Source organism: Catharus ustulatus, chromosome 1 (assembly GCF_009819885.2).
Source record: "Catharus ustulatus isolate bCatUst1 chromosome 1, bCatUst1.pri.v2, whole genome shotgun sequence".
Taxonomy (NCBI): domain Eukaryota; kingdom Metazoa; phylum Chordata; class Aves; order Passeriformes; family Turdidae; genus Catharus; species Catharus ustulatus.
The window spans coordinates 133,579,699-133,603,693 of NC_046221.1; the positions used below are offsets into that span (position 1 = coordinate 133,579,699).

General features: G+C 36.0%; 1 protein-coding gene across 3 annotated transcripts in view; it reads left to right on the forward strand.

Moving 5' to 3' along the window:
* The window catches only part of WWP1 (WW domain containing E3 ubiquitin protein ligase 1), a 61,265-nt gene that overhangs the window by 26,184 nt on the left and 11,086 nt on the right, over window positions 1-23,995 (forward strand). Inside the window, exons 3-17 of one of the 3 annotated variants that reach the window (XM_033077468.2) lie at window positions 502-640; window positions 2,832-2,956; window positions 5,703-5,840; window positions 5,939-6,005; window positions 8,065-8,246; window positions 11,138-11,486; window positions 13,518-13,613; window positions 14,233-14,407; window positions 18,388-18,442; window positions 18,545-18,629; window positions 18,728-18,856; window positions 19,771-19,843; window positions 19,936-20,007; window positions 20,973-21,061; window positions 23,666-23,825. In XM_033077468.2, coding sequence (XP_032933359.1) covers window positions 502-640; window positions 2,832-2,956; window positions 5,703-5,840; window positions 5,939-6,005; window positions 8,065-8,246; window positions 11,138-11,486; window positions 13,518-13,613; window positions 14,233-14,407; window positions 18,388-18,442; window positions 18,545-18,629; window positions 18,728-18,856; window positions 19,771-19,843; window positions 19,936-20,007; window positions 20,973-21,061; window positions 23,666-23,825 — 1,934 coding nt within the window. Of the gene's footprint in view, window positions 1-501; window positions 641-2,831; window positions 2,957-5,702; window positions 5,841-5,938; window positions 6,006-8,064; window positions 8,247-11,137; window positions 11,487-13,517; window positions 13,614-14,232; window positions 14,408-18,387; window positions 18,443-18,544; window positions 18,630-18,727; window positions 18,857-19,770; window positions 19,844-19,935; window positions 20,008-20,972; window positions 21,062-23,665; window positions 23,826-23,995 lie in introns of those variants that run through there. The other 2 variants (XM_033077478.2, XM_033077487.2) reach the window with 2 other exon arrangements.

Consider the following 23,995-nt stretch of genomic DNA (forward strand, 5'->3'; position numbering starts at 1 on the left):
AAAATCAACCATGCAGTAATACAGGCAAGGAAATGAAGTTCTGTATACAGGCTTTGCTATGCAGGGACATTTTGAAATAGGCGTGAGCTGCATCGACTTTCATAACAATATATAACTGAAAAATAAAGTCTGTTCCTCAGATGCATCATCAGATGTATCATACTTAGGCATTTTTCGGTTAAGGGGAGAATAGGTAGAGCAATGAGAAAATAACCTACATTATTTCCAGTGTTTATCCCTAAAATAATTGTGCTGGCTCTACAACCAGTCCTGCCAATGCGTGAAGAAAAGAGTATGTGACACTTGGTTTCAACTGTCTGACAAAGTAGCTTTTGAAAATAAAAGCTACCATTTTTGCATTGACTTCTTTCTGTTCAGCAGAAGTAGAGAAGGTGAGGAAAAACACTGCCATGCAAAATATTTCGTACAGTGTGTAGGCAGTACATTTTCTGTTTTTCAGCAGCAGTATGCTGTTATAGATAAAGCAATGTATTTTATTAGTTTCTAGTGCCAAACTGAAACGGAAAAAGAATTGGTTTGGAACAACTTTCTACACGGAATTAACTGCAGATGGAGAAATTAAGAAAACAGCAAAATCAAGTAGTTCTTCAAATCCCAAATGGGATGAGCAGCTGACAGTGTAAGTAGATTTTTTGGTTGTTTGATACTATTTATTAGACAGACATTGCAGGCAAATATTTACTAAGCTTGGCTGCCTACATAGTTTGCTCTGGCTGTTGATGTCTAAATGCAGACATAAGTTGGTATTTATCTCAAGTGATTTTTTTTCTGAATCCTTACAATGTTTTGAGAATATTTTTTCTACAGAGTGTGTTACTTGCATACAGTGGCTGTACATGATAGTCTTGAGATTTGTTAGCTCTGTGTTTAGCACACATTTCTAGAAAGACTTACTAATTGTAACCATGTAATTCTCAACTTTAGAAGCAAAAAAGTTTCAATGGGGTAAGTAATAGTTATGAGGAAGGTCACTTCTTCCTTTCAATTTCCCATTGAAGGGCTATGCACACAAAAGCTGCAAAGTTACCTCTGACTTACCCTGATATTTGACCATTTTAATCTTGTGGTTTAGTTCGGTTTAACTATGCTAGAAGTGTAGATATACCTGAATAGGACTCCAAGAACTGGCACTCTTGTACTTGGTTAGAATGTTTTATTCAAGATTGTATGGGTTCAGATTTGGGTCTGGAAACAGCACAGCTCATATCAAGTGGCACTGAGCCTGGGCCAGTACTTCTCACAGCATCTGACATGTCTGTGGGCAATAGCCAGCTTTGTTAGCAGTAGGAACCATGCTAGATTCCAATAACAGTGCTGGAGAATGGGGAGTGGTGGTACTTTGGGGAATTCTTTGCTTGGGAACGCTTACTCCAGACCTGGCCTGAAACAAGTAGGTATTCCTGTGCCTCATCTGGGTGTTTCAGGTTTAGTGAACTTATTAGCTCTTTTCAATTTTGCAAAAGAGAATAACGTAGTCTTGGACCTGAGGATGGGTTCCAGGATGAAGGACTAGAAAAGGTACCGGGCTATCAGTATATTCACAGGGTCCTGAGTTTCTCTTGAGGAGGCAGGTTTGACTTGGCAGGATTTGATGATCTGCTGGAAATGAGGTAAATTGCAATGCATAGTAAAGGCAGACTCATTCATAATGAATATTGCTTAGTTAGGGTTTTACCCTTACATGTCTTTTTGAGTAATTCTGTCCCCCTCTTCCTCTGGCTATTGAAATGGTATTTGAGGTTAAGTGACCTCTCTGGCTTACCAAATTCCCCTCACTTCTGTGGGTCAGCAATATATTTGTGTCTGTAGGTGTTGGGGATTTTTTCCTTTACTCTGTTGAGCTGCTCTTTTACTAAGACTCAGAAGGCAGCCTATTCAAACTGCAAAAATGTATTTCAGCAAATGTGTTTCAGCAAAATGGTCCACCTTGTCCAACATGTTCAAGAGACTGTAGAGCTAGTTCTGTTGTTGTTTTTATTATTATTTTCATCGTTGCTGATATAACTTTCTGTATATATTAGGTCAATACTGATGAATTTTGACCTTTTGCAATGAAGTACTTCTACTCCTGTTTTTCACTGCCAAGAGCACCTTTGCAGTACTAAACCCTTTATTACAAAACTTACTCTCCAGGACCTAGCATAGCTTAAGCATGGGAAAGATCAATGCCAAAGCTTGTCATAATATTACTGGAATTGGGTCCTTTACCTTTCTGCTTCCCTTCAGTTTTTACTTTAGCTTCATCATTAGAATTTTCCCCTCTGATTTCTGTGAGTATGCCTTATGGTTTTATATATATTTGTGGGTTAACAAAAAGTGTTTATCAGCACTTCCATGGCAGGCTGATACCTGTTGAGTGGGTTCTTCTTGCTTGCAAATAGATGCTTGTTGCTTTTTCCTTTTTAAAAAAATATGTAGCATTTTTCTTTTCAGTAACAAACAAATATACTTCCCACCCTTTCCCCCACATTTAATAATGTATGTTTTTAGCTAGACCTCTGAAGAAATAGGGGAAATAAGCCTTTCATAAATAAAGACATGTTTGACATAACTAAGATTTGAGCTGAGTGTAGGTTATTCTGATACTTCTTTATGCTATCATAGTAATGCACTTTAAGTTTGATCCTAAGTGTAAATATCATAGTGTTCTCAGTTCTTAATTAAAAATTTCCCCTTGCAATACAAAATTTCGCTTTGGTAGTATCAAGAAATACAATGAGAAAATGAATAAAGTTCAAATACTCCTAATAACAAGAATGAATTCTTAAAAATCTGTATATATTTTTTTAAAAAATTTATTTTATATGCAGGAATGTGACTCCACAGACTACGCTGGAATTTAGAGTGTGGAGCCATCACACTTTAAAAGCAGATGCTTTATTAGGAAGAGCCACTGTAGACTTGAGACAAGCTTTGGAAGTACACAATAGAAAATGTAAGTTATCATGAAGGCTATTTTTAATCAAGTAAAATTATTATTACTAATCTATGTATCAGACCAGCAACTGGACTACTAACTATATATGCAATTACAACTGACTTTCAGTTCCTATCTTTACTTGTCTCTTCTGGAGATGTCTGTGCTATTGAGAGCATTACATTTTAAATGTAACAATGGGATATAGTAATTTTGAAACAAACAGTAGAGTTGCTGAAAATTAAGCAAAAGCAGAAATGATTAAATACAATATTTTGTAGCAAGCTAGTAACTAATTTGCTGGAAGACCTGTTTTATATATGGTAACAACAACAAAAAGAAGAATCTTTATAAAAACCGTGTAATTTTTCATTTTTTCCTTCTCTGGAGTCACTAATAGAAAGGCTGGATATTTGTCCCTCATAATTTAGCTGCCCAGAGAGCAATAGAAAACATTGATTAATGAAGCAATTGTGATCTTCCTTTTAGCACATTGGAGATTCTTTGTTCTATGTAATTTCTAATATTAGCTATTTTTAGTAGAATGTGTCTAATTTGCTTTTGAAATTTGTTTTCTTGAGTACAACAAGATGGTGAATCCACACTTTAAATTCCACTCCAGAGTGGCAGTAGAATTCCAGCTAAACCAATCTTAACCTTTCTTACAAGTTATATATATATAAACCTGAGGTGACTGTTTAGACAGGTGGGGGGAAAGAACAACAAAAAAAGATACATTTTTATGATTCTTAGAGAAAAATTGAAACAGAATCCAAAATTAAGTGGAACTTCTTCACCAGTGTTATAACAATTCAGCTGTAAATTTCATAATTAAGCAGAAAATTTTCTTTTTAAATAAGAAAACTGTATCAGAAGAAACTGAGTTTATAATAATGTTAGCCACAAAAAAGTAATTAATATTTTAACAATTTCTAACAAAATACTTAACAGTTTTATTACTGTAATTTTATTTTTTATTACTGTAATTATTACAGTAATTTTATTACAGGGGAGATTGGATCTAAGAACTTGACAAATTCTTTCAGGGAATGATTGACTGAGTTTGCTGTACATTGCACCAAAAGTAATTTATGTGCAATGTTTCTTATTTGGGCATGTCAGTAGTTAGACACTGGATTATCTAAGAATTCACTGGTAGAATAATCTAACTGGTATCCTTCATTCATTTGGTTATTGATGCCTATTATAAAACGTAGCACTTGAAAGGCTCTTTGCTGATGAATATGGAATAGGAAATCCTCTAAATGCAGAAACTTTAGAATTAATTTGGTTACTTTTTCTGCTAAACACCATGGGTATTAAATTGCTGCCCACACACCTCAGAGTTTTCTTGCCAGCTCAGTTGAACTACAGCCAACAGTTGATGTGGTTTAGGAAGATTACCTGTTAAAATAGCAGAAGTTAAACCAACCACCCTTTGCAAAAATTAAAAATGTGTTAATTAAACAATTCAGTGGTAGGTTAGTTTCTTCTCTTCTTTGAGATGGTACTTTTTTCCAAAATGCATATTGCTAAATCAGTAAGCCTGTAGATTTAGGAGCTTTGTGCTTGCTGCAGAGATTTAAAGTCCCTTAAAATCCATTGTACCACAGCAGTGTCTGTCTGCTGGTGACTGCTACCCAACTAGGCTGTCAAACCTGTCCTTTCAAGGAATAGCTCTGGGGTATCTGGCAATAGGTTATGGCAGCCTCCCTTGTTTTGATCTTTATTGTTCATTTGTGATGCATGCTAAGAATGAAAAAAAAAAAAAAAAAAAGGAAAGTACCCAGTTGGAATTTAACTTGGAATGCTATCATATGGAGGGAAATATGATGGCATATCTTTAAAAACTAATCTTTTAATCTGAGAGCACAAATACTAAAAGGTCTTAACCATTTTAACCTGATTAATGTGAACTCCTAGCTAACTGTGTTTGGATTTATGACATGTAGCTTTAACTGTTGTAATAGTTTAGAGAGAATTACGTAGCATCTCCAGCATGTTTTACCTCTGGATTATATATGTCTCTACAAATGTATGTACTGCTTACCAGTCAGGTAGATAGAATTATTTTTCTGCACCATCAGTTATCTCAAATTTTCTTTCGGTGAAAATAGTTTCTGATTTAACTTTAGGTTCCCTGAGGCATCCTCTTTTACTGTGTAATCCTTGGAGGTACAATCTATGAAAATGCTAGTAAGGATTTACTAAAAATAGTTTTAAAATTGAGGGAGGACTCTATGCAGTCTTTGCATTTACTTCTTCCTCAAAGAGATGGTTTTTTCAGTGGTCTTTTAGAAATAGTTTTGTAAGGTGCTATGAGAAATGAATATAGGCTCTGGTTGTAAAATGAGGTTTCTAGTGACTTTTAGTATTTGGATGTGTGGTTCAGAAGTTGTTTAGGCATCACACATTATGTAAGTAGTGCATAATTTCCAAAGGGCTTACTGGAAATGGCAGACCTGGGAAATCATTAACAACAAAGTACTGAATACACATGGATTCTTTAGCATACCTATATAATATACTATGCAAACACACAGTTCCTTTTTAAAGTGTGCATTTACGCACAGCAGGTGTAAATATATGCAGCTCCATAGTGATTTCTGCTTTGATTTGAATATCTCTGATGTTCAGTTTTATAGAACTAATGCATATATCACATTTGTGTTTTGAAGGCAGTTTTTAATATTACTTAGAATTTAATTTTTCCTTTACTCCTTCTTTTCTTCTCATCTCCTACCCACCCCAACTCTATTTTTAGTGGAGAAGGTAAAAGAACAGTTGAAACTGTCTTTGGAAAACAAGAGTGGCATGGTGCAAACAGGTGAACTGACAGTTGTGCTAGATGGTTTGGTGCTTGAACAAGAATCTCTTACAAATCTCAGTTCATCAGCAACCAGTAAGTTAAAATTATTAAGTCAGATGTTAATATTTGTATTAAGATTTCAAACAGATATAATAGAATTATTTCTGTTGAATTTGTTTCTTGCTGTTCAGTAGAAGTTCAGCAAAATGGCGAGGCTGTACATGAAAGCAGAGATGCTTCAGCAAGAAGTTCATCCAGGTTGGAATTTATTTTTGTGTTTTATGCAATATGAAGTGTATTAGCAAATTTATCAGTTGAAATGTTTGGGTTGTTTGTGTTTTGGTGGGGTTTTTTTTTGGTTTTTTTTTTTTTAATGATTTTGAAGATGAGAGATTTCAGTTGCTGAGGTCTAAATTATGTTGCCACAGGTTTTAGAAACAAATTTTAGAAATTTGTTTGATAATTACATAATTTAGTTCAACTGATTGGAAATCTATAAAATGCTGCAGCAGAAATTAGGGGAGCAGTGGCTCAGTGTATTTGTATGCACTTACTCAATTTATTTTCTTTTGCTGCTTAAAATCTATTTCTATTAATGTTTACCAGTTTTTTGCAATGTAGCACCTGAACGGAAGGAAGAAGAAAAAAAAACCTGAATTACTTCCTTCTCAGCCTTTTTAAGGTCATGATCAGGAACTTAAGAGACTTGTATTGAGTCTCACAAGCGGTATTTGTAACACTGAGGCCAAGGCCTGTTTCCTCCTGAAGTGGCAAGAAAAAGACATTCAGCCAATTAAGAGCTTCATTCTTGGCTTCTATAACCCACTCAAGGACTGGCTGGGGAGAAGCAGGAATATATTTTTTTTACCCCCTCATCTCTAGTAAAACAAACAGGTCAATTCAGATCAATTTAATGTTACTAGTCTGCTCAGTTACCTTGTGTGAACCCATTTCTGTTTAATTTATTGACTGGAGTGAAAAAACATCTAGTTGCTATGCATTTGAGTGACAGGGACATGTTTGTCCTTCTATACTTGACTTGATTCTTTTTTTGAATTTATGGATGTTTGTCTCTCTTCCCTAATGGGTGCTCAAGATGAGGGAGTGAGAATAAAAAATTGCTTCTGCTATTTTTTATTTTTTGAAAGATTTGGGGCTGCTAAAAGTGATTTGAAACACATCTGCATACCACTTTTAAACATACACTTTTAAACATTCAGTTATTGTTGCTTGAAATAATGTCTCTTACTGGGATGCTGCTCTTGGTGTTGCTATTTTAATTTACTGCAGTTTTCCACACAACTATCCAGCAGTTTTGATTTACAGTTTTAATACTAAGAGATGAAGAAAAGTTTTAAGGTAGCTTCTCTGCATGTCTTTTGGAGGTAAATTGAGTTTGTAGTCCAGAGTTGAAAAGGGATAATACTTCAATTCTCTGTTTATACTGCTCCTTTGGGGTTGAGTAAGGTAGCATGGAAATGCTGCTTCTTCCCTTCTTATTCCACAAAGTTGGACTTCTAACTGTTCTCACATTTTTTGTCATCTGCATAATTTCAGTATTTAACCTCTATTCCTTGAGATGATAAGGAGTTGGCATTGAGTGTAATTTTCAAAATATGTGTCTCTGGTGGATGGCGTTAAGCATTGTGAAAGAGATTTAAGTTAAAAAAAACAGTGTACTGCTGTAACTGAACAAAACTTTCTATTCACAAACCATTAAAGTGCATTTATTTCCATGTGGCCTTGTAAACACAGAACTGCCTGTGTATATCTGTCCTCACCACAGAACTGCCTGTGTATATCTGTCCTCACAATGCCCCATCCTGCCAATGCATGGAGATACTCATCTTATTTTCCTTTTACTGAGGGAGAATTTTGTTGTTATCTTATGAGTATTTTTAGTGATATGAATAACAAAACCAGTTCTTCTTGCTTAATGGGAGAGAAAAAGCTTTCCTGCTCATAGCTGCACTTTGGAAGGCTCCCTAAGGCCATTTTGGAAAATGCAGCAGGTGCATCAGTCTGTTCAATTCAATTCTAATATGTCATTAAAAGAGAAAGTGAAAATGGAAGCTCTTACCTGTTTTAAGTATTTGAAATCCTCAAGAGTGATTCTTGCCTTTTTCTTTACCGTTAGGTGCAAGACCAAAACAATTATCTAGGCTGCAAACACCAAGATATAATGCTATAAACAGTTGTGAATTTACCACTATTTCTTTGTTTGTATAGCGTAGTTTAGTGTAGCATTTAGTTTAGTTACATAACTGTTTAATATGTTGCTTGTAGTATACTAAAATAATCTTTTATTTTTACCAAGATCTCCTTGTGACATTTCTAATGGGATAGACAATCAGGTACCTTCCAGCTCTGCAGTACAGGATACGTTCTGTGTAGAATCTATTAATGGAGACAGCACACCATCTCCTAATCATGCTTCAGCCAGACCCAAAAATGCACCAGTACCAAAACCACTTGAAGCTCAGCCTGTCAACAGCACTGGTAAGAATGGGAGAACGTGTTCCATGAAGCATTTTTATCTAGTTGTATCTCAATTTGAGCAACTTTTTCTGTTAAATATTTTTTTGAATTCAAAAGTACTGAAAGGATGTGGCTTGAATTTATACCCTTGTGTGTACACTTTTGTAAACTTTTTTGCAGTAGACACATTCTTAAATATACTGAGTTTCACACTCTGTCATAAGTTCTTTTCTCTGATAAGGAAAGATTAAAGTGTCCAAAATCTTCTGTTTTTCTGTCCCAGATGATGAAACCATATTACTGTTTGTCTGGAGGAAAAATCAGATTTCTTTTACAATTAATTTGAGTAACTATGGTTAAATTTTTCCTGACATTACATAAATCTGATTTAGGCAGGGAACTGCTGTGCTCTGAGTCGAGATGTGTTGCAGACTTTCTGTGCATTCAACTTTTTTCAAAAATTCCATTTAAAAACAGGTAGTGGTGAATACTGAATTTAATTTTCCTCTTAAACATAAAAGCATTGATTCTGACTTCAGTTCACTTTTGATTCAGTGAAGCTAGTGAAAAAAAAAGTTTTTTGATTTTTTGTTCTTCTGGTATCTAATAATGACTGCTTTCTAGGCCCTTTGTCTTTTCTCAGCTGTTTGAGAGAGATTAGAGTGATAGCAGAGAGAAAAGACAACTGTAAATAGAAATAGGCAAGTTGTTACTAAATAGGAGAACAGAGATTGTCAATCTCTCTGTAATACAGTGGAAAATGTTGGTATAGTTGGAAGATAACAGAAACAATGATGAACTTTAAAAATTAATAATTAAATTAGGTCTTCTCTGAAGCTTTTCTCTATTTGGAGAATTTTAATTTGATTCCCCTCTCTTTTCAGCTCAAGGCTAGAGGGCATTTATATTATTAAGGCATTACTCCCTTTTCCTTCAACAGCAGAGAGCCATTTGAAATCTGTATTAGGATAGGGTAATTGAAACATAATTGATTTGTTCAAGTGGTAATATTGATGATATCATTGCTGAGCTTGCACTGAAGCATTGGTGTAGGAGTAATCAACTACTCCACCATTGAGTGAAGATGTTTTTAAGGCAAGGCATAAAACAGATCTCTGGCATTTTTAATGACACTTTTTTTCCCACCGTTGTGCTTTAGCAGGATTGTAATTTTATGAGATGTTGCCAGAATTGCTGTTTTAGGTATAATTGGTGAAGTAATCATCTGATGTAATGTTTTATACGTCTGTTTTGGAAATGAACTTAATAATAGAGCAGATGATTTTTTCATTATTTTGCTTCTAACTTAATTATGTAATGCTATTCACTCTTTCATGTGGATGAGTTGAATTTTTTAGATGGAAGTTGAAATTTCAGTTGGCTTTTTTCTGGTGTAAGTTTAGTTGTTGCTAGTTTAAGCAAAATTTGAGAAACTTGATCAAGTTGTTTATAGTTTTCATGTCATACTGAAATAATATAAAATCTTGGTATGTCTTAAAGTAGTTAATTTCTTTTGTGCCATCTGGAAGCAGTGATGCATTACCCTGGACAAGTTTTGTTCAAAAAGTAGTGCCTTTATAGAACTTAAAAATCTGTTGCCTGTAAAGTCATGCTTATCATTGTGCATATCAAGAAAACTCGTATGGTGCTGTGATAATTCCTTAAAGAAACTGACTTTCCATTTTAAATTCTCATGACAGAATTAAACAAGTGAACTCTTTAAAATAATGAAACAACATTTTATAGGCACTAGTGTAGGATTGAATTTTGCAAATGTGTATCAAAAAGGTTAAGAGTATAGAATTATATTAATTTCAGTCCTTAGTGTGGTAAGGTGATAATATACTGTAAGGTAAGAAAATTGCTTGAAGCATGTGTTGCATATCCTTAACTCTCTAGAAAATTGTTGCAACTCTAAACAGGTTCAAGCTACTAAGTATAAATGGAAATGTCACTGTATGATGTTGATTAGTGGTGCAGAAAATGAAGGTGCTGAATGATGTTGCACTGCTTTTTATAGTGCCTTGACTTTTAGTGAGTGTCCTACAGACTGCTGTACCTGATGTCATTTGTCTAAGTTAGACAAGATCTTGATGTGCTTAGAGACTGTTTTGTGAAGCTCTGCAGATGATTGGTGTATCGTTGGCCAAGTGGGCTTGGAACTAATAAAGCCTTCGTAGCACCCTTTGCCTGCTAAATCCATGCTTGCTTTAAACCTTTTATGAGATTGTGCTTGCTTCAGTTTGATGGCGTTTTTGTTCTTCAAAAGATAGAATTGATTTACTTTGTGACTCTAAAGTAATTTTCTTCTGTCACTGACCTATATAAGTTGTGTTAGCCAATAATAGTTTTTATATTTTAATCCCTCTTTTGGAGGGTGATGATTTTTCCAAGTCACACCCAGGTGTATGGTTAATTGTAGGGTTCTGTACCACAGAAAGAAATTATCTGTAGGAAATGCCTCTTAGTTTTCCAAATCTCTTAGTGTAATATCTTAATATTTGTTTTCATTTCATACTGATCAAGATTCTTTTTTGAACTTCAGTGTAAGTTCAGAGTTTTAAAAAAGGCTATGCAGTTTTCTGGAAGGCAGATGGGTACTTTTACTAATCTAGACTAAAGTGTAACATTGAGTTGTCCGAAGACATGCAGAAGCTAAGAAAAAACTGTATTTATTTATTTATATATATATATCCCTATGTAACAGGGAAGTATAGAGAATGGCTTGAAAACTGTTTTAACTGAAGGCGAGTGTGTTGTGATTTTTTTGTCATCTTATACAACAGTGCTGCTTGTGGCATAGAGGTGCAACTTAGATATATTCCTTTGAAGTCATTTACTCCAGAAGTTGGTTATTTGAAAAGTAAATCTCATCAGATTCTGATGCAGAAATGTTATTTCCCATTTCTCAGTTAATGGTGAGTCATCTGCCTCTGCACCTGAAGCTGGTAATTCCTCTGTCTCCGAGGCTCCCACGGGTTCAGTCGAAGCTCCTGTGTCTTCAGCAGATTGCACTAATGATACAGCAGAACCTCAGTCAGCTGCAGAAGCAGCTAGTTCTGAAAGCCACACTTCTGCATTACCTGTTGTGTCTACTGGACTAGAACCTGCAGCTGCAACAGACTGTGCTCAGCCTAGTGCTCGAAACAGCATAGCAGCAGATGCAGCAAAGCCAAGGGAATCCTCCTCCACACCAAGTGCATCTGCAGAACCCGTAAGACAGCAGCCTGGTACTGCCAGTACAGAGCCTTTGCCACCAGGGTATGTTGTTTTGCTTTTAATGCTATTATTTTGTGCCATCTAAATGTGCATATAAAGAAACAGAAACTTAATTCTGTACAGGGATTGTCAAATACCGGTCAGCTGGCTGAGACAGGTTTATTTGATCTAAAATGGAATTTGTACTGCTACACAACTGGCTATCGGTAACAACTGATAGCTGGTTTGCTGAGAATGTACTGTGATCTTAACAAACTCTTGGGTGTTATGGATGTGAAGACTTTTCATTTAATATTTTCAAACTTATTTGGGCCGTAATTCGTTATTCCTTTGTTTCTTAGTAGTAGGGACCAAACCACAAAGTGAAAATGACTAGTTTATAAATGCTTGCAGGTGCTTGCTGTGTAAGAATTAGTTCAATAATCTAATAGTTACAAATAAGATTTGATGTGTATGTAGGTGTGTGATAAGAAGAGCTAGAATATTTTAATTTTACTAGATTGTTAGAAATTGCTTTATTAATCTTAAATACAAAATAAAAAATGTACTTAGACGTTAAAGGAAAGTACAGTACATGCTCAACTATATACAGATAGATCTTAACATTTTTAATATATGCTTTCATGTTGGGGTGAAAAGATACCTTCAGTTCAAATTGGAAATACTGACTTTTCCATAATATTGTAAATATTAACTATTTTAGCACTCTCTGATCACAAAAACTGTTTCTTAACCCAAAGTGTATATACCTTGTGTCATTGTAGCTGATCTTGCAGAGAGTCTGTCTTAAACCTGCTCCCTGTGAAGAAGGTTCAGTAAGTTATTAGTGACACTTCACTTGAGTTTCTGCAGTTAGGTAAACACGAAAACAAATATTTAAAAGATAGAAGTATTGTATATGAATTGTGGAAGAGTTACTTAGATTTTAATTTTCAGATGCTTTGTCCTTATAGGTGGGAATTCTTTCCACACATTCTTTTTTCAATTAATTGCATGCTTTCCCACTGAGGAGAGGGTAATGAGTTCCAGGCATAGTGCACACTATGGCCAACTCTATTTCTTCATCATTCCCTGATCATGTTCCTGTGGAGTTTTTATTTTGCAGTTCCCCACATGCCGCCCCCACTTCCTCTCCCCTCCACTCTCTTATGACCCCTACCAAATTGAGTCTCCATTATGAATAGCCCTAGGAGCTCTGTAAAATGCTGCTGGTTCTCTCCTTTCTACTCTTCTTGAAATCTTAACATATAACATTCTCCTGAATTGCAGAAAAGGTTTTGTAGTTTTATACAATGTTCTGCAATAGTGAGGAAACGTACATCCAATCTATGAGTAGCAGGCCAAGTGTTCTGTCTTTTTAGGAACTAATTAAGTGTTTATGTAAGAAAAACAAATATGTATCAACTTCAGACAGGCACTTCTCACCTAATGTTTATACTGGTTTCCTCACCATTTACACATACTTCTGTTGCATTATGGTAGTTCGTATCATCATGAAACTTCAACTGTTGATAATGTTTGGTCCTAGCTCCATCTCCAGTGTAAGATTGTTTTGCAAAATGAAGTAATGCCAGGGGATATCAGATACAGAATTTACCGGGATAGGAAGTAGAAACACAAGAAAAACAGCTGATAGCACACACTTCAGGTTCACTCTGAAAGATGCTGCTTGTTGGATATAGGGGACAGAGCTTCAAAATATGAACACTCATTTTTTGGGAGACATGAACCTGGAAATGCAAAGAATGCATCTCTATGCACTTTTGGAATGAGGTTATTTTAGCATCCAAGCATTGAGTGGGTAATTCATTGGCTTTGTTTCCAACTTAAATATAAAAGGAAAATGCTTGTGAATATTGATGTATGCTCATTATGTGCTAAGACCTTTATAAAGAAGTCTTTATGGTGATATCAGATAAATAGGAAGTATTCTGGTGTGAATTTTCCTTGGTGTTTGAGGATGAGTTTTGGGCCATGGTATTTTCATTCAATACCAAGGTACTTTTTTGTCTTAGTGGGAAATCCCAAGGAAGTATTTGCACCTTCACTTACATGCAAGTCTTTTTCTTGAAGGTGGGAGCAAAGAAAGGATCCTCATGGTAGAACCTATTATGTTGATCACAACACAAGAACTACAACATGGGAAAGACCACAGCCCTTACCTCCTGGGTAAGGTAGACTTTTTGAATTAAATATGGTAAACTTACTATATTTTTGTTTGTTTGTTGCTGGAAACAAAAAGCAGCTCATCAAAATTATATTCTGTATTATATATTAAGAAATTCTAGCTTTCATTTAATTGTATTAATTGCAGCTATTGTTACAGGAATGATGATACTGGCTACATCACTTGTTTTGATCACTTGCTCAGTTATAGCTACTGAAGTATTTTGTTCTTCCTTTAAAACTTAAGCATGAAATAATGCATATTTGATCGCCTTCATTTAGGTGGCACCATTAAGTGTAGTGCACTGGTTCCAAACCTCAGATTTCCCAGCAAAGTGTTCTCTGTGGAATCTGCCAAAATTACTCGCAGTCACAGGTGTTTACAGAGTTAAAAATGAGGTGACAGAGAGCTGAGCAGGCAGTTGCTTGAAGTCTGTATATGCTCATTGTGGTTTTTCATCTACCAATTACGTTGGGGTGCTTTTATGTCCTTTAGAAATTGAAATCATGCCTGTAACTCTACTAGTTCATTCAAATACCACCTAGGAATTTAGCATAAAGAGAAAATTGGCTATAACACTACTGAAAAAAATTAACTGTTAACATTTGTGTTTCTTGAAAGCTGGGAAAGAAGAGTTGATGATCGTGGGAGAGTTTACTATGTGGACCACAACACCAGAACAACAACATGGCAGCGGCCAACGATGGAGTCAGTGAGGAACTTTGAGCAATGGCAATCTCAACGGAACCAGCTGCAGGGAGCTATGCAACAATTCAACCAACGATACCTCTATTCGGTAAAGTAGACACCCTTTGAAATTAGTACAGAGCTATAGGTACACTTTTTGTTCTTCAACTTTAAAGAATAGAGTTTTTTAACTATTCAACCATGGTGTGTTAAAAGACATTTAGCATCAATAATTTGGATTCTGATTATTTTGAAAAAAGTTAAAAATCATCCTTGAAGGCAGAAAGTACTCCTTGTGAGTTTGTTTCCTGAAAGCAGCTTTGTATACTACGTTTTATATAAGACTTTTAATGCCAGTAGTAAGAGGTACAACTAAAACTGTCCCTTAAACTGAAAAGGAATGTAAATACTGTTATTATGAGCATTAGGGGTTATTATGAGCATTAAATAGCCTTCAAAACTGTTTAGTTTTTGTATTAGTGAAGTCCTTCACTAATACAAGTGGCAATTCTTTTAATTTGAAGGTTATACATCTGGTTCAGCTCTGGAATTTCCGACATGATTTTCCATTTCTTTCGCATAGTTGCTTACTTCTGCCTGAAGAAAATACGAGTAGCCTCAAAGAGAATGTGTCTTGACTCAGATTTTCTCATCTGTGACTAGATAAATAGGATAGTTGTTTCTTCAGAGTTAAGAATAATGGTACCTGTATGTCACTATCACACTAAACAGTGTACTTTAAGAATTGTGCTTGGCTTCTTAAAAAAATGATCTGATCCCAGAAACTTTGTAAGTGATATGCAGCAAGGCTGGAGTGTTTTAAAGATGAAACCACTGAAGTAGAAGTCTAAAACAGCTTCATTGGAATAGGACTCTCTGCATGTGCAGACCTAAGTTTGAATTTGATGGACTTTATTCACACACTGGATTGAAGTAAAGGATGCTGCAGAATTACATTTTAAAATGCTCAAATTATTAAATTAGACATTATATCTTGTCACTAGCAATAGTGAAATGTGCATCACTAATTTTCTGAACTCCCAGAGCTGTGCATCAAATTCAATTTGTTTTATGCAACTAGAGAAAAGTTGAATGGTCAAGGCTAAAAGTGACCTCTTAAAGTTATTTGGTCCAATGTCCCTTGTCAGAAAAGGCCACCTAGAACCAGCTGTCCAGGACTGATGTCTTGTAAATATCTCCAAGGATGGAGACTCCACAACCCCTCTGGGAAACCTGTGCCAGTGCTTGGTCACCCTCCCAGCAAAAGGTGTTTGATATTTAGAGGGAACCCCCTGTGTTTCAGTGCCTCTGGTCTTGCCACTGTGAACCAGTGAGAAAAACCTGGCTCTATCCTTTTTGCACCCTCCTTCAATGAGTATTTAAACACATTGGTAATTTTCTAATGCAAATCCAAGAATCACAGCTGAAGCACACCAAGCCAAAAACTCTTGCTTGACCAACTTTGCGTACTTGTGTACTACTTTGATCAGTTTCATAAAACATATGAGAAAACTCTCACTTTTCCGATGCCAAGATTTTTTTTTTTGGCTAGATTTACCCTTTGGTGAACAATATAGTTTTAAAATTAAATTATGTTACTTCCTTCATTTAAGGATAGCCCTTACTGAAAAACACAGACCCATTCTTTAAAAGTCTCATCTAACCTTAGAAGCAATAAATGAGGATTTGTTAGTGAAGACAGAATAAACAGAAGAAGGAAAAGAAAACTTGACTGTTTGCATCTCTTTAGAATTCTGTTTTCTAAGTATTACAGTAAATTCACGAATACAAGCCGCACTGAGTATAAGCCGCATCTCTGGGTGTTGGCAAATATTTCGATTTTTGTCCATAAATAAACCGCACCTGAATATAAGCCGCTCTGTCGTTCGCAGCGAGAACCCGCGTACAACAAAGTTGCCAAATAGTAACAGAACGGCAGCAGGGCGGGGTTTACTGGCTCAGCTAAGGCTGTGCAGGCTCGGCCCGCTAGGGGCTGCTGACGGGACCAGGTAGCCCAGCCCGGCGCTGCCGCTTGGCGGGGCCACTGGGGGCCAGCTGCCGCTGCCACTGGGCTTGGTCACCGCGGCCCGGCACTGCCCTGTGGTGGCAGAGCCCCCCACCGCCTCCCCAAGCAGCGGCAGTGGTGGCCTGGGTCCCCCGCCGCCTCCCCGAGCCGCGGCAATGGCGGCGCGGGGCCCCCCCGTCTGTCCCCCGGGCTGTGGTAGAGGAGGGAAGGAAAGAGCTCTCCCTCCTCTCTCCCCGCCCCCCGTGCTACCTGCAGGGAGCCAGGCTCCACACGCGGTGCAACAGAGTAGCGATTTGTAACAATCACAAAATGCCGACTTTGCAGCAGCTCGGCTCGGCACTCTGGCTGGCACTTCTGAGGTTGTAAATGTCAGAAAATTATTCACATATTAGCCGCTCCTGAGTATTAGCCACATTTCCGGTTTAGGAGCAAAATCTTAGTCAAATTGGTGCAGCTTGTATTCGTGAAATTACTGTATATCTCTTGCACAGGTAGAACTCACAGTTTATTGAGGGGGAAAATTGAAATTATTTTGTAGAAAGAGTGTTTTTGTTTGTTTTTTTTTTAACTTTAGTGTGCTTCTGTATAGTTTTCTTCTAGAATAGTTTAGGTCAATTTGTAGCTACCTTTTCATGCCCTAGTGACATACCAGGACTCTGCCTATATAGCAGTTTAAATGAGATTGTGTTTTATTTTTTGGGAAAAAGTAGATGAGTACTTTCAGTTAGAGAATGTTTCAATTGCCTCGAGTGGTAAAAGCTGAACTTTGTAAAGAAGGAATAGTAGACGTGATAGAGTTATTTGAATTACTTTAATTTTTACCTGGATTAATTTATCATAGTCATTTTGGAAGGGAATCTGCCTGGTCTTTCAGTGTGTTCTGTTAAATATACAGCTCTGTGTGGCCAGCAGCCACACACAAATCCTCAGACCTTTTAAGAGGGTTGGAAATATCTGAACTGTGCCACCATTCAGTTCTCTGGCAGACAGCTTTTTGCTTTTGTGCACTATTCTTTTACAGTCACCACAGAAAAGTCTGTGGTTAGAGCGTTATTGTGATTGTGTGGTCTCCTAAAGCAGAAAAGACTAACTGCATTTGCTGCTGAAATAATGATAACTCTCTATTCATGTGTAGTAGCTAGTGGCTGGAACAACTACACAGCTCAATTTTGAGTGTAACTAATGCATTTCCTTCTGATCCTTGATCTGTTTCTCCTGTAAACTGTTATTTTATATTTTTGTATTGCAAATGCAAAATGCTATATAAAGCAATGTTAGTTTCTAAGACACTCTTTGGAAAACATAATTTGGTTCCCCTATATCAAAATTCCATTCTGCAACCACACACACTAAAAGTTAGCGTCCACAAAATTTTAGGGGTGGATGCTTTTCATTATAGATCAGAGCATGGATCCTATAGTCTGTGGGATTTCTGCCTTTATTTTTATTTTTCCCATGCTTTGTATTTTTGGGAGCTACTTGGGGACTTCTGCAAGGTTACAGTATATTATAAGCTTAGCATGTGTTTACATAATAATGTAATCCCTTTTTTCCCCTTTTAACCTTACTGGATGCTGGTGTTATTTTACCCATCTGCATATGAATGCAGCTGCATTTTTAAAAAAATAACAGTGTTTGAAAATAGCCAAACATCCAGGGAAGTTATCATGTATTGAGGAAGTAAAACCCCCTATGTTGGCAGTAGCCACTTTGCTTGGAAATGTTTGTTATGGTAAAACGTACTCTTAAGCAAAAACTCAGTGCTTATCTGCTGATATATGCTTCCTCAAAACTTGTATGAACTGCACCTCTTTGTGTGGACACTCAAGTTTGCTGTGGGAAGGGAAAGGGAGGGTACATTGTGTTGGAAACAAGTGTGCGAAGCATATCTGACTGTCATACAGTTGAAGTTTCTTTGCAAAACCAGATTAAAAATGGCATGATGGGTTTTGGCTTTTTTTCAGAATGAATAGTCTTCAGGACTAGTTGTAGTCTTAGAAAACACTGAGAAAATAATATGAGTAATATCTGGCCTAACTGAAAGTCCTCTTCTTTTTAAATAGGCTTCGATGTTGTCAGCAGAAAATGATCCACTTGGGCCATTACCACCAGGCTGGGGTAAGTTAAGTAGCTGTGGGTTTCAGGAAGTGGCGGTTAGAGAAATTTAGAATGCAGTTGCTGTATAGTGGGTTTTTTTCTTTTTTTTTCTCTTCTTTTTAGAAAGAAGAGTGGATTCAAATGATAGGGTGTATTTTGTAAATCATAACACAAAGACAACACAGTGGGAAGACCCTCGAACTCAAGGGTAGGTGTGTATAACAACTGTGCAGATTCAAAGGAGCTTGCTTAATTATTTTATATCATGGTATGGGGGAAAAGCACTGCCTGCAATTTCTTTTGCAGTTTACAAAATGAGGACCCCCTTCCAGAGGGCTGGGAGATCAGATATACCAGAGAAGGTGTCAGATACTTTGTTGATCATAATACAAGAACCACCACCTTCAATGATCCTCGTACTGGGAAATCTTCTGTGTAAGTGAGAAATTAAGTATATTTGTGAATGTTTTACCTTGTTATAGTTTGATGGTGAAGTTTTCTCATATTATAAAATTATATACTCATTTAGCTGGAATTGAACACAAAATTATGAACAAATTTTTATATTATAAATTTAATATATTAAAAATTTTATTTGTGACTATCTATGACACATTTTGCTGTACTGCTCTGATGTTCTATAGTTTTTATATGCTTTTGAAATACCAAGATTGTAATAATTTTATAAATAGAGAGGGGGAATAAAGTTAACTTGAATACTGAACTAATGTAACTAATAGTTTCATTGTTAAAGTAAGAGCAAATGGTCATTAGGAGTGTTGCTTATAATGATACACACTGTAGGAACAGTAATGTCTAAACAAAGTGGTTCTAAATACTTGTGAAAAAGTTTACATGCAAGTCTTTTAAATATTTTAATTAGAAGTATTGACCCAACCTATACTGGCTTTCTTAATGTCTTTTATATGGGGTAGGGACTACTTTTGACAACATATTAATGAGTTATTTAAAGAGACTAGAAAGTCCTTCATAGTTCCACAAGCAGCTGAATTTATAAAGCCTAACTTAGCAGTCTTTCTCTGAGTGGAGATGATAAATTAGATGTCTCTCATCTATGTGAGACTTGCAGTTTTTACAGATTTCACAGGGATTTAATATCCTCTTGATCTTCTATCTTTCTATCAAATTTGGTAAATTGACTTGCAAAAAAAGAATGGGCAAGGGATGGTGGAAAGGAAGACTGGCATTCCAAACCACCAACTGCATTTCATCATATCTTCCAATAACAATTTTTTGTGTATTTTTAAAGTCTTCATGCTGTTGTTTGGCATTGAAACTAATATTTGATGTCCGCATGCTTAATGAATCTCCAATATGTTTCCTTACAGAAATAAAGGGCCACAGATTGCTTATGAGCGTAGCTTTAGGTGGAAGCTTGCTCATTTCCGTTACTTGTGTCAGGTACTGATTTGTTAATTATTTATTTGTTTAAACTATATGAGTTTTTATCTGTGTATGTGCTGCTTTTTAATGTTATTGCTTTATGATTACAGTCCAATGCACTGCCAAGTCATGTGAAAATCAATGTATCCAGACAGACTTTGTTTGAGGATTCCTTCCAGCAAGTAAGTCGGCAAAAATTATTGTGTTTGTTTATGAAGACAGCAGAAGAACAAAAAGGGGCCATACCTAGTTCAGATTAATGGTCCTCCAGGCACATTAATCTTCCCCTGGTATTAGCTAGTGGGGGTTTCTTAGGGAAGACTGTAAGAAAAGAAGTATTGTATAGAATACTTTTACCATATGATCTTTCATTTTTAGCTACTTACAATTGAAATGTTTCTTGAGCTTGAAGTGGTTTCTGAGTATTTTAATAATCTTCAAGGGATTTCTCTTCTGTGAGTTTGTCTGTGCTCCTCTTATGAACTTCTTGCATCTAAAACCTCTTGTGGTAAAGCTCCATAGCTCAACCGACTGTGGCATCAGCCACGTTGGATTTGCTTTTCTAATTCCTGTGTGTGTTTACTTACCTTACAATATATTGTTTTCTCCAGTTAAAACTGGTGTCCTGCTTTGTCCTTCAAAGATTAAATCTTTGTAATTGAAGCTTACAGTCCTTGAGCTCTTACAGTCTGCTGCCAATATACAATGAAAATTCTTGCTCTTGTCAACACAAGACCTCTTGACAGGGATTTTCTATAAATAAAAAGTATGAATTTAGTCTGGATTAAATTATTTCTTTAGATGATTTCCCTAAAATCAAAAATCATATGTATCAGGTGAAGTGCCTTTTCACCTATTTTTATTAAATAATGACTGCTTGAGGAAGACTGTAAGAACAGGATACCCATACAGCAATACTTTCCAAATATTCCTTCCACTTGCTAGCAGTCTGCTGCTCAAGGATTTTAAGTCCAAGCAGGTATTTTTGTGTGTAGTTCATTGATTGCTTGTTCTATGAGATGGTCTACTTGGTTTTCAAATTTGTGTAACATTTGACATATATACAGTTTCTGTGTCAACATAAATTAAATTTCAATAAGTGATATAGTGACAATCCATAATTTTTAACTTACTTATTTTTTAACAGATTATGGCATTAAAACCCTATGATTTGAGGAGAAGATTGTATGTTATATTTAGAGGAGAAGAAGGATTGGATTATGGTGGCTTGGCAAGGTAAAAGAAATTTTCTTAAACAGTTTTTATTTTTTTAACAGCACTCTAGCATTGATTTCTCTTGCAGTCTGACCCTAGGTACCTTTTTAGTCCCCCTGAATGGATTAAAAAGGTGAAACTGGCAGCACTGGCTATTGTTACAGGTTATAACTTCACATTGGTAAAACTATGGTTTCAGTTGCTCAGTTCTTTGACTGTGATATGTAAATTGGAACTAAATTAATGGCTCTGGATTGAGTTACTTCAAAAACTTCCTATCAGAAAGTTCAATTTTCCCAGAAGTGGCGACTGTGGGAAAATAAAGTGTTCTGCTTATTTGGAAAAATGGCAAGTGAACACGAGTTGGGGCTGATAAGAACAGAAAGAAAATAAAAGGAGAATAGTGCAGGCATGAAGGAACAACAGACAGACTATGTTGGCTCCACTGGAATATGAAACAGCTGGACTATGGGTTTTTCTAGAATCTGAAGTGGAACTCAGAGGGGAAAAGTCTGATATCAGGAAAACCATAGACAAGGTTTCATTTCTTGGCCACAGAGAATACAACCACTGACTACTGCTGCCAGTTACTTGAATAAAATGCTATTGCTAGGAAAAAAATGTCAGTACTACTGCATATCCAGGGAATTGGAAAAGGTTATCAGTGATAGAATTTTTCTTGTTAGGTTGTTTTGGGTTTTTTTCTGTATTTTTTTTAATGTAAAAATGTTCTGGTTTGTGTTTGTTCTGGTTTTATGTAGCTTCCTGCATTAAAACTGAATTCACTGAAAATGTGTAGTATTTGTAAGTAAGGAAGCTTGCCTCTCAAGGCTGAGCTTCTTTGGGTATGTGGTGTTTTGCTTCTGATTACAGTATCACATAGACTTTTGGGGAGTGATTGCAGGGAGGAATTAAATTTGTGCTTTGCATGGGTTTTGTTTGGTTGGTGTCTCTTTTGTGAGTGCCATAGGTTTAGGATGGGAACTGGAACATAGATCTTTCCGTAGAAAAGATGTTAAAATGATTTAACTGAAGTGTGTTAATCAAACAAAGTAGGAGAACAAATAAAGAAACAAATAATACATAAGCAGTATAGTTTCATAGTTACTTAAGTCCTGTCAAAGATTTTGTATGTGAAACTGAGAACCAGCCAGGATCTCACTGTAACTTGAGCTGAGAATTCTTATATGACACTAAATAAATGTTCATGTAGTGACTAATGAAATACTGCATTATTACAAATATAGATCAACTGTCTCTTAGCAGAGAGAGTTGTTCCCGCCAGATATTTACCTTGCATATTGAAGGACCAATCTGACATTATGTCCTGTGGCGAGTTTTAGCTGTCGATGTGAAAAATTCGTTGCTTCTGCAACGTCTTGTTAATGAGTGATTTAGTTTATTCCTCCCTTGTTGTCTGACTTGTTCTAATTTAAATGCCTATTAAATTTGATGTTTCTGTGCAGTTAATGTAATTGTCTCAGTATGAAACTTGCCTAGAATGCTGTAAAACATTCTTATGCTTACTGGAAGATACACGGAACCCTGTTAGGGTTTTTGGATCCTGGCTGCCTTTCTCTGTTTACTCTTTCTACTTGGCCTTTGGGTTGGAAGCGTATCATAGTGAATCATGATCCATGACTTGAGTATCATGGCACTGTTAAGAGAAACATGCCAGCAAGCCTATTTTTATTCCTTGATCTTGAGTAAATACAGGCACAGAAGAAATGCCTCTTAACTGTGACAGGTCAAAGGTAGTCAGAATGGAATTCAGTCCCTACAGTTGTTATAGGACAGACTTTCAGCTGTTTTATGGGTTGGTTATTCAGTGCCAAACATTTAGTGCCTGATATAAAACCTCCTGAGTGTGACTGTTCTGAGATCTCTTCAAATACTATATGCAAATACTATAAAGCAAGAAATATAAAAATCACCTATCTGAACACTGAAATACCACATTCTGGTATTATTTCAGATCAGCTGAATTGAAAAAAGATTAAAGTGGTTAAAAACATATATTCATTTAACCACAGCAAAAAGATACTTTTACACTGTCATATTGTGTAGGCTTAACCAATTCAAGGTAATTTGTTAAACTACAGTAACAGTGAGTGTTTTGCTGTCAGACTGGAAAAGCAAATAAGGTGTGCTGAAGTTTCAATTTGTTTGTTTTGTTCTGTTTTATCTAAGTTGTTTATAATAATCGTGGAATACTCTGTGATTTTTTTGAGTAAAGATGTGAGTTGTAAAGATGTGAGACAGTAAAGTAGGCATGAGAAGGGTAATTGCTGTGTACTGGTTGAGGCAAGGACTGTGTAAGAAAAAAATGTTACTGATAGGTAGCTAAGACCTGTGCTGTAAGGGTGTGTTCAAGATGAAAATCTTAACTGTAATTTCTAAACTTTGGAAACCATGATTTTCTAACCTTATTTGGTCTGATAATTAATTTTCTATAATTAAGAAATATATAATAGCATATATTTTTGTGATTCTAATACAACACTGTTTATATTATTTTTCAAAGTTTGCATATATTTTGACCATTTTGCTAGTTACCTAAGGGGAATGGTGATAAACATCTGTATGTGATGGTTTTTATGTGTATACATGTTTTTTTTTCCTTAGAGAATGGTTTTTCTTGCTTTCCCATGAAGTACTGAACCCTATGTACTGCCTATTTGAATATGCTGGCAAGAGCAACTATTGCCTGCAGATAAATCCAGCATCAACAATCAATCCTGACCATCTTTCATATTTCTGTTTCATTGGGCGCTTTATTGCCATGGTAGGTTAGATTTTTAAGGTTTTATATTTGCTGTAGCTATACATTTACTCCTGAACAGTATTTGTTTGTACAGTTATTAAAGGTTGTATTAATCTCATAGAAATGGAAGATTAAGGCATATAAGTTTACTGAGCCAATTCCCTGAGAGTTAAGTCTCTTGCACACTTATG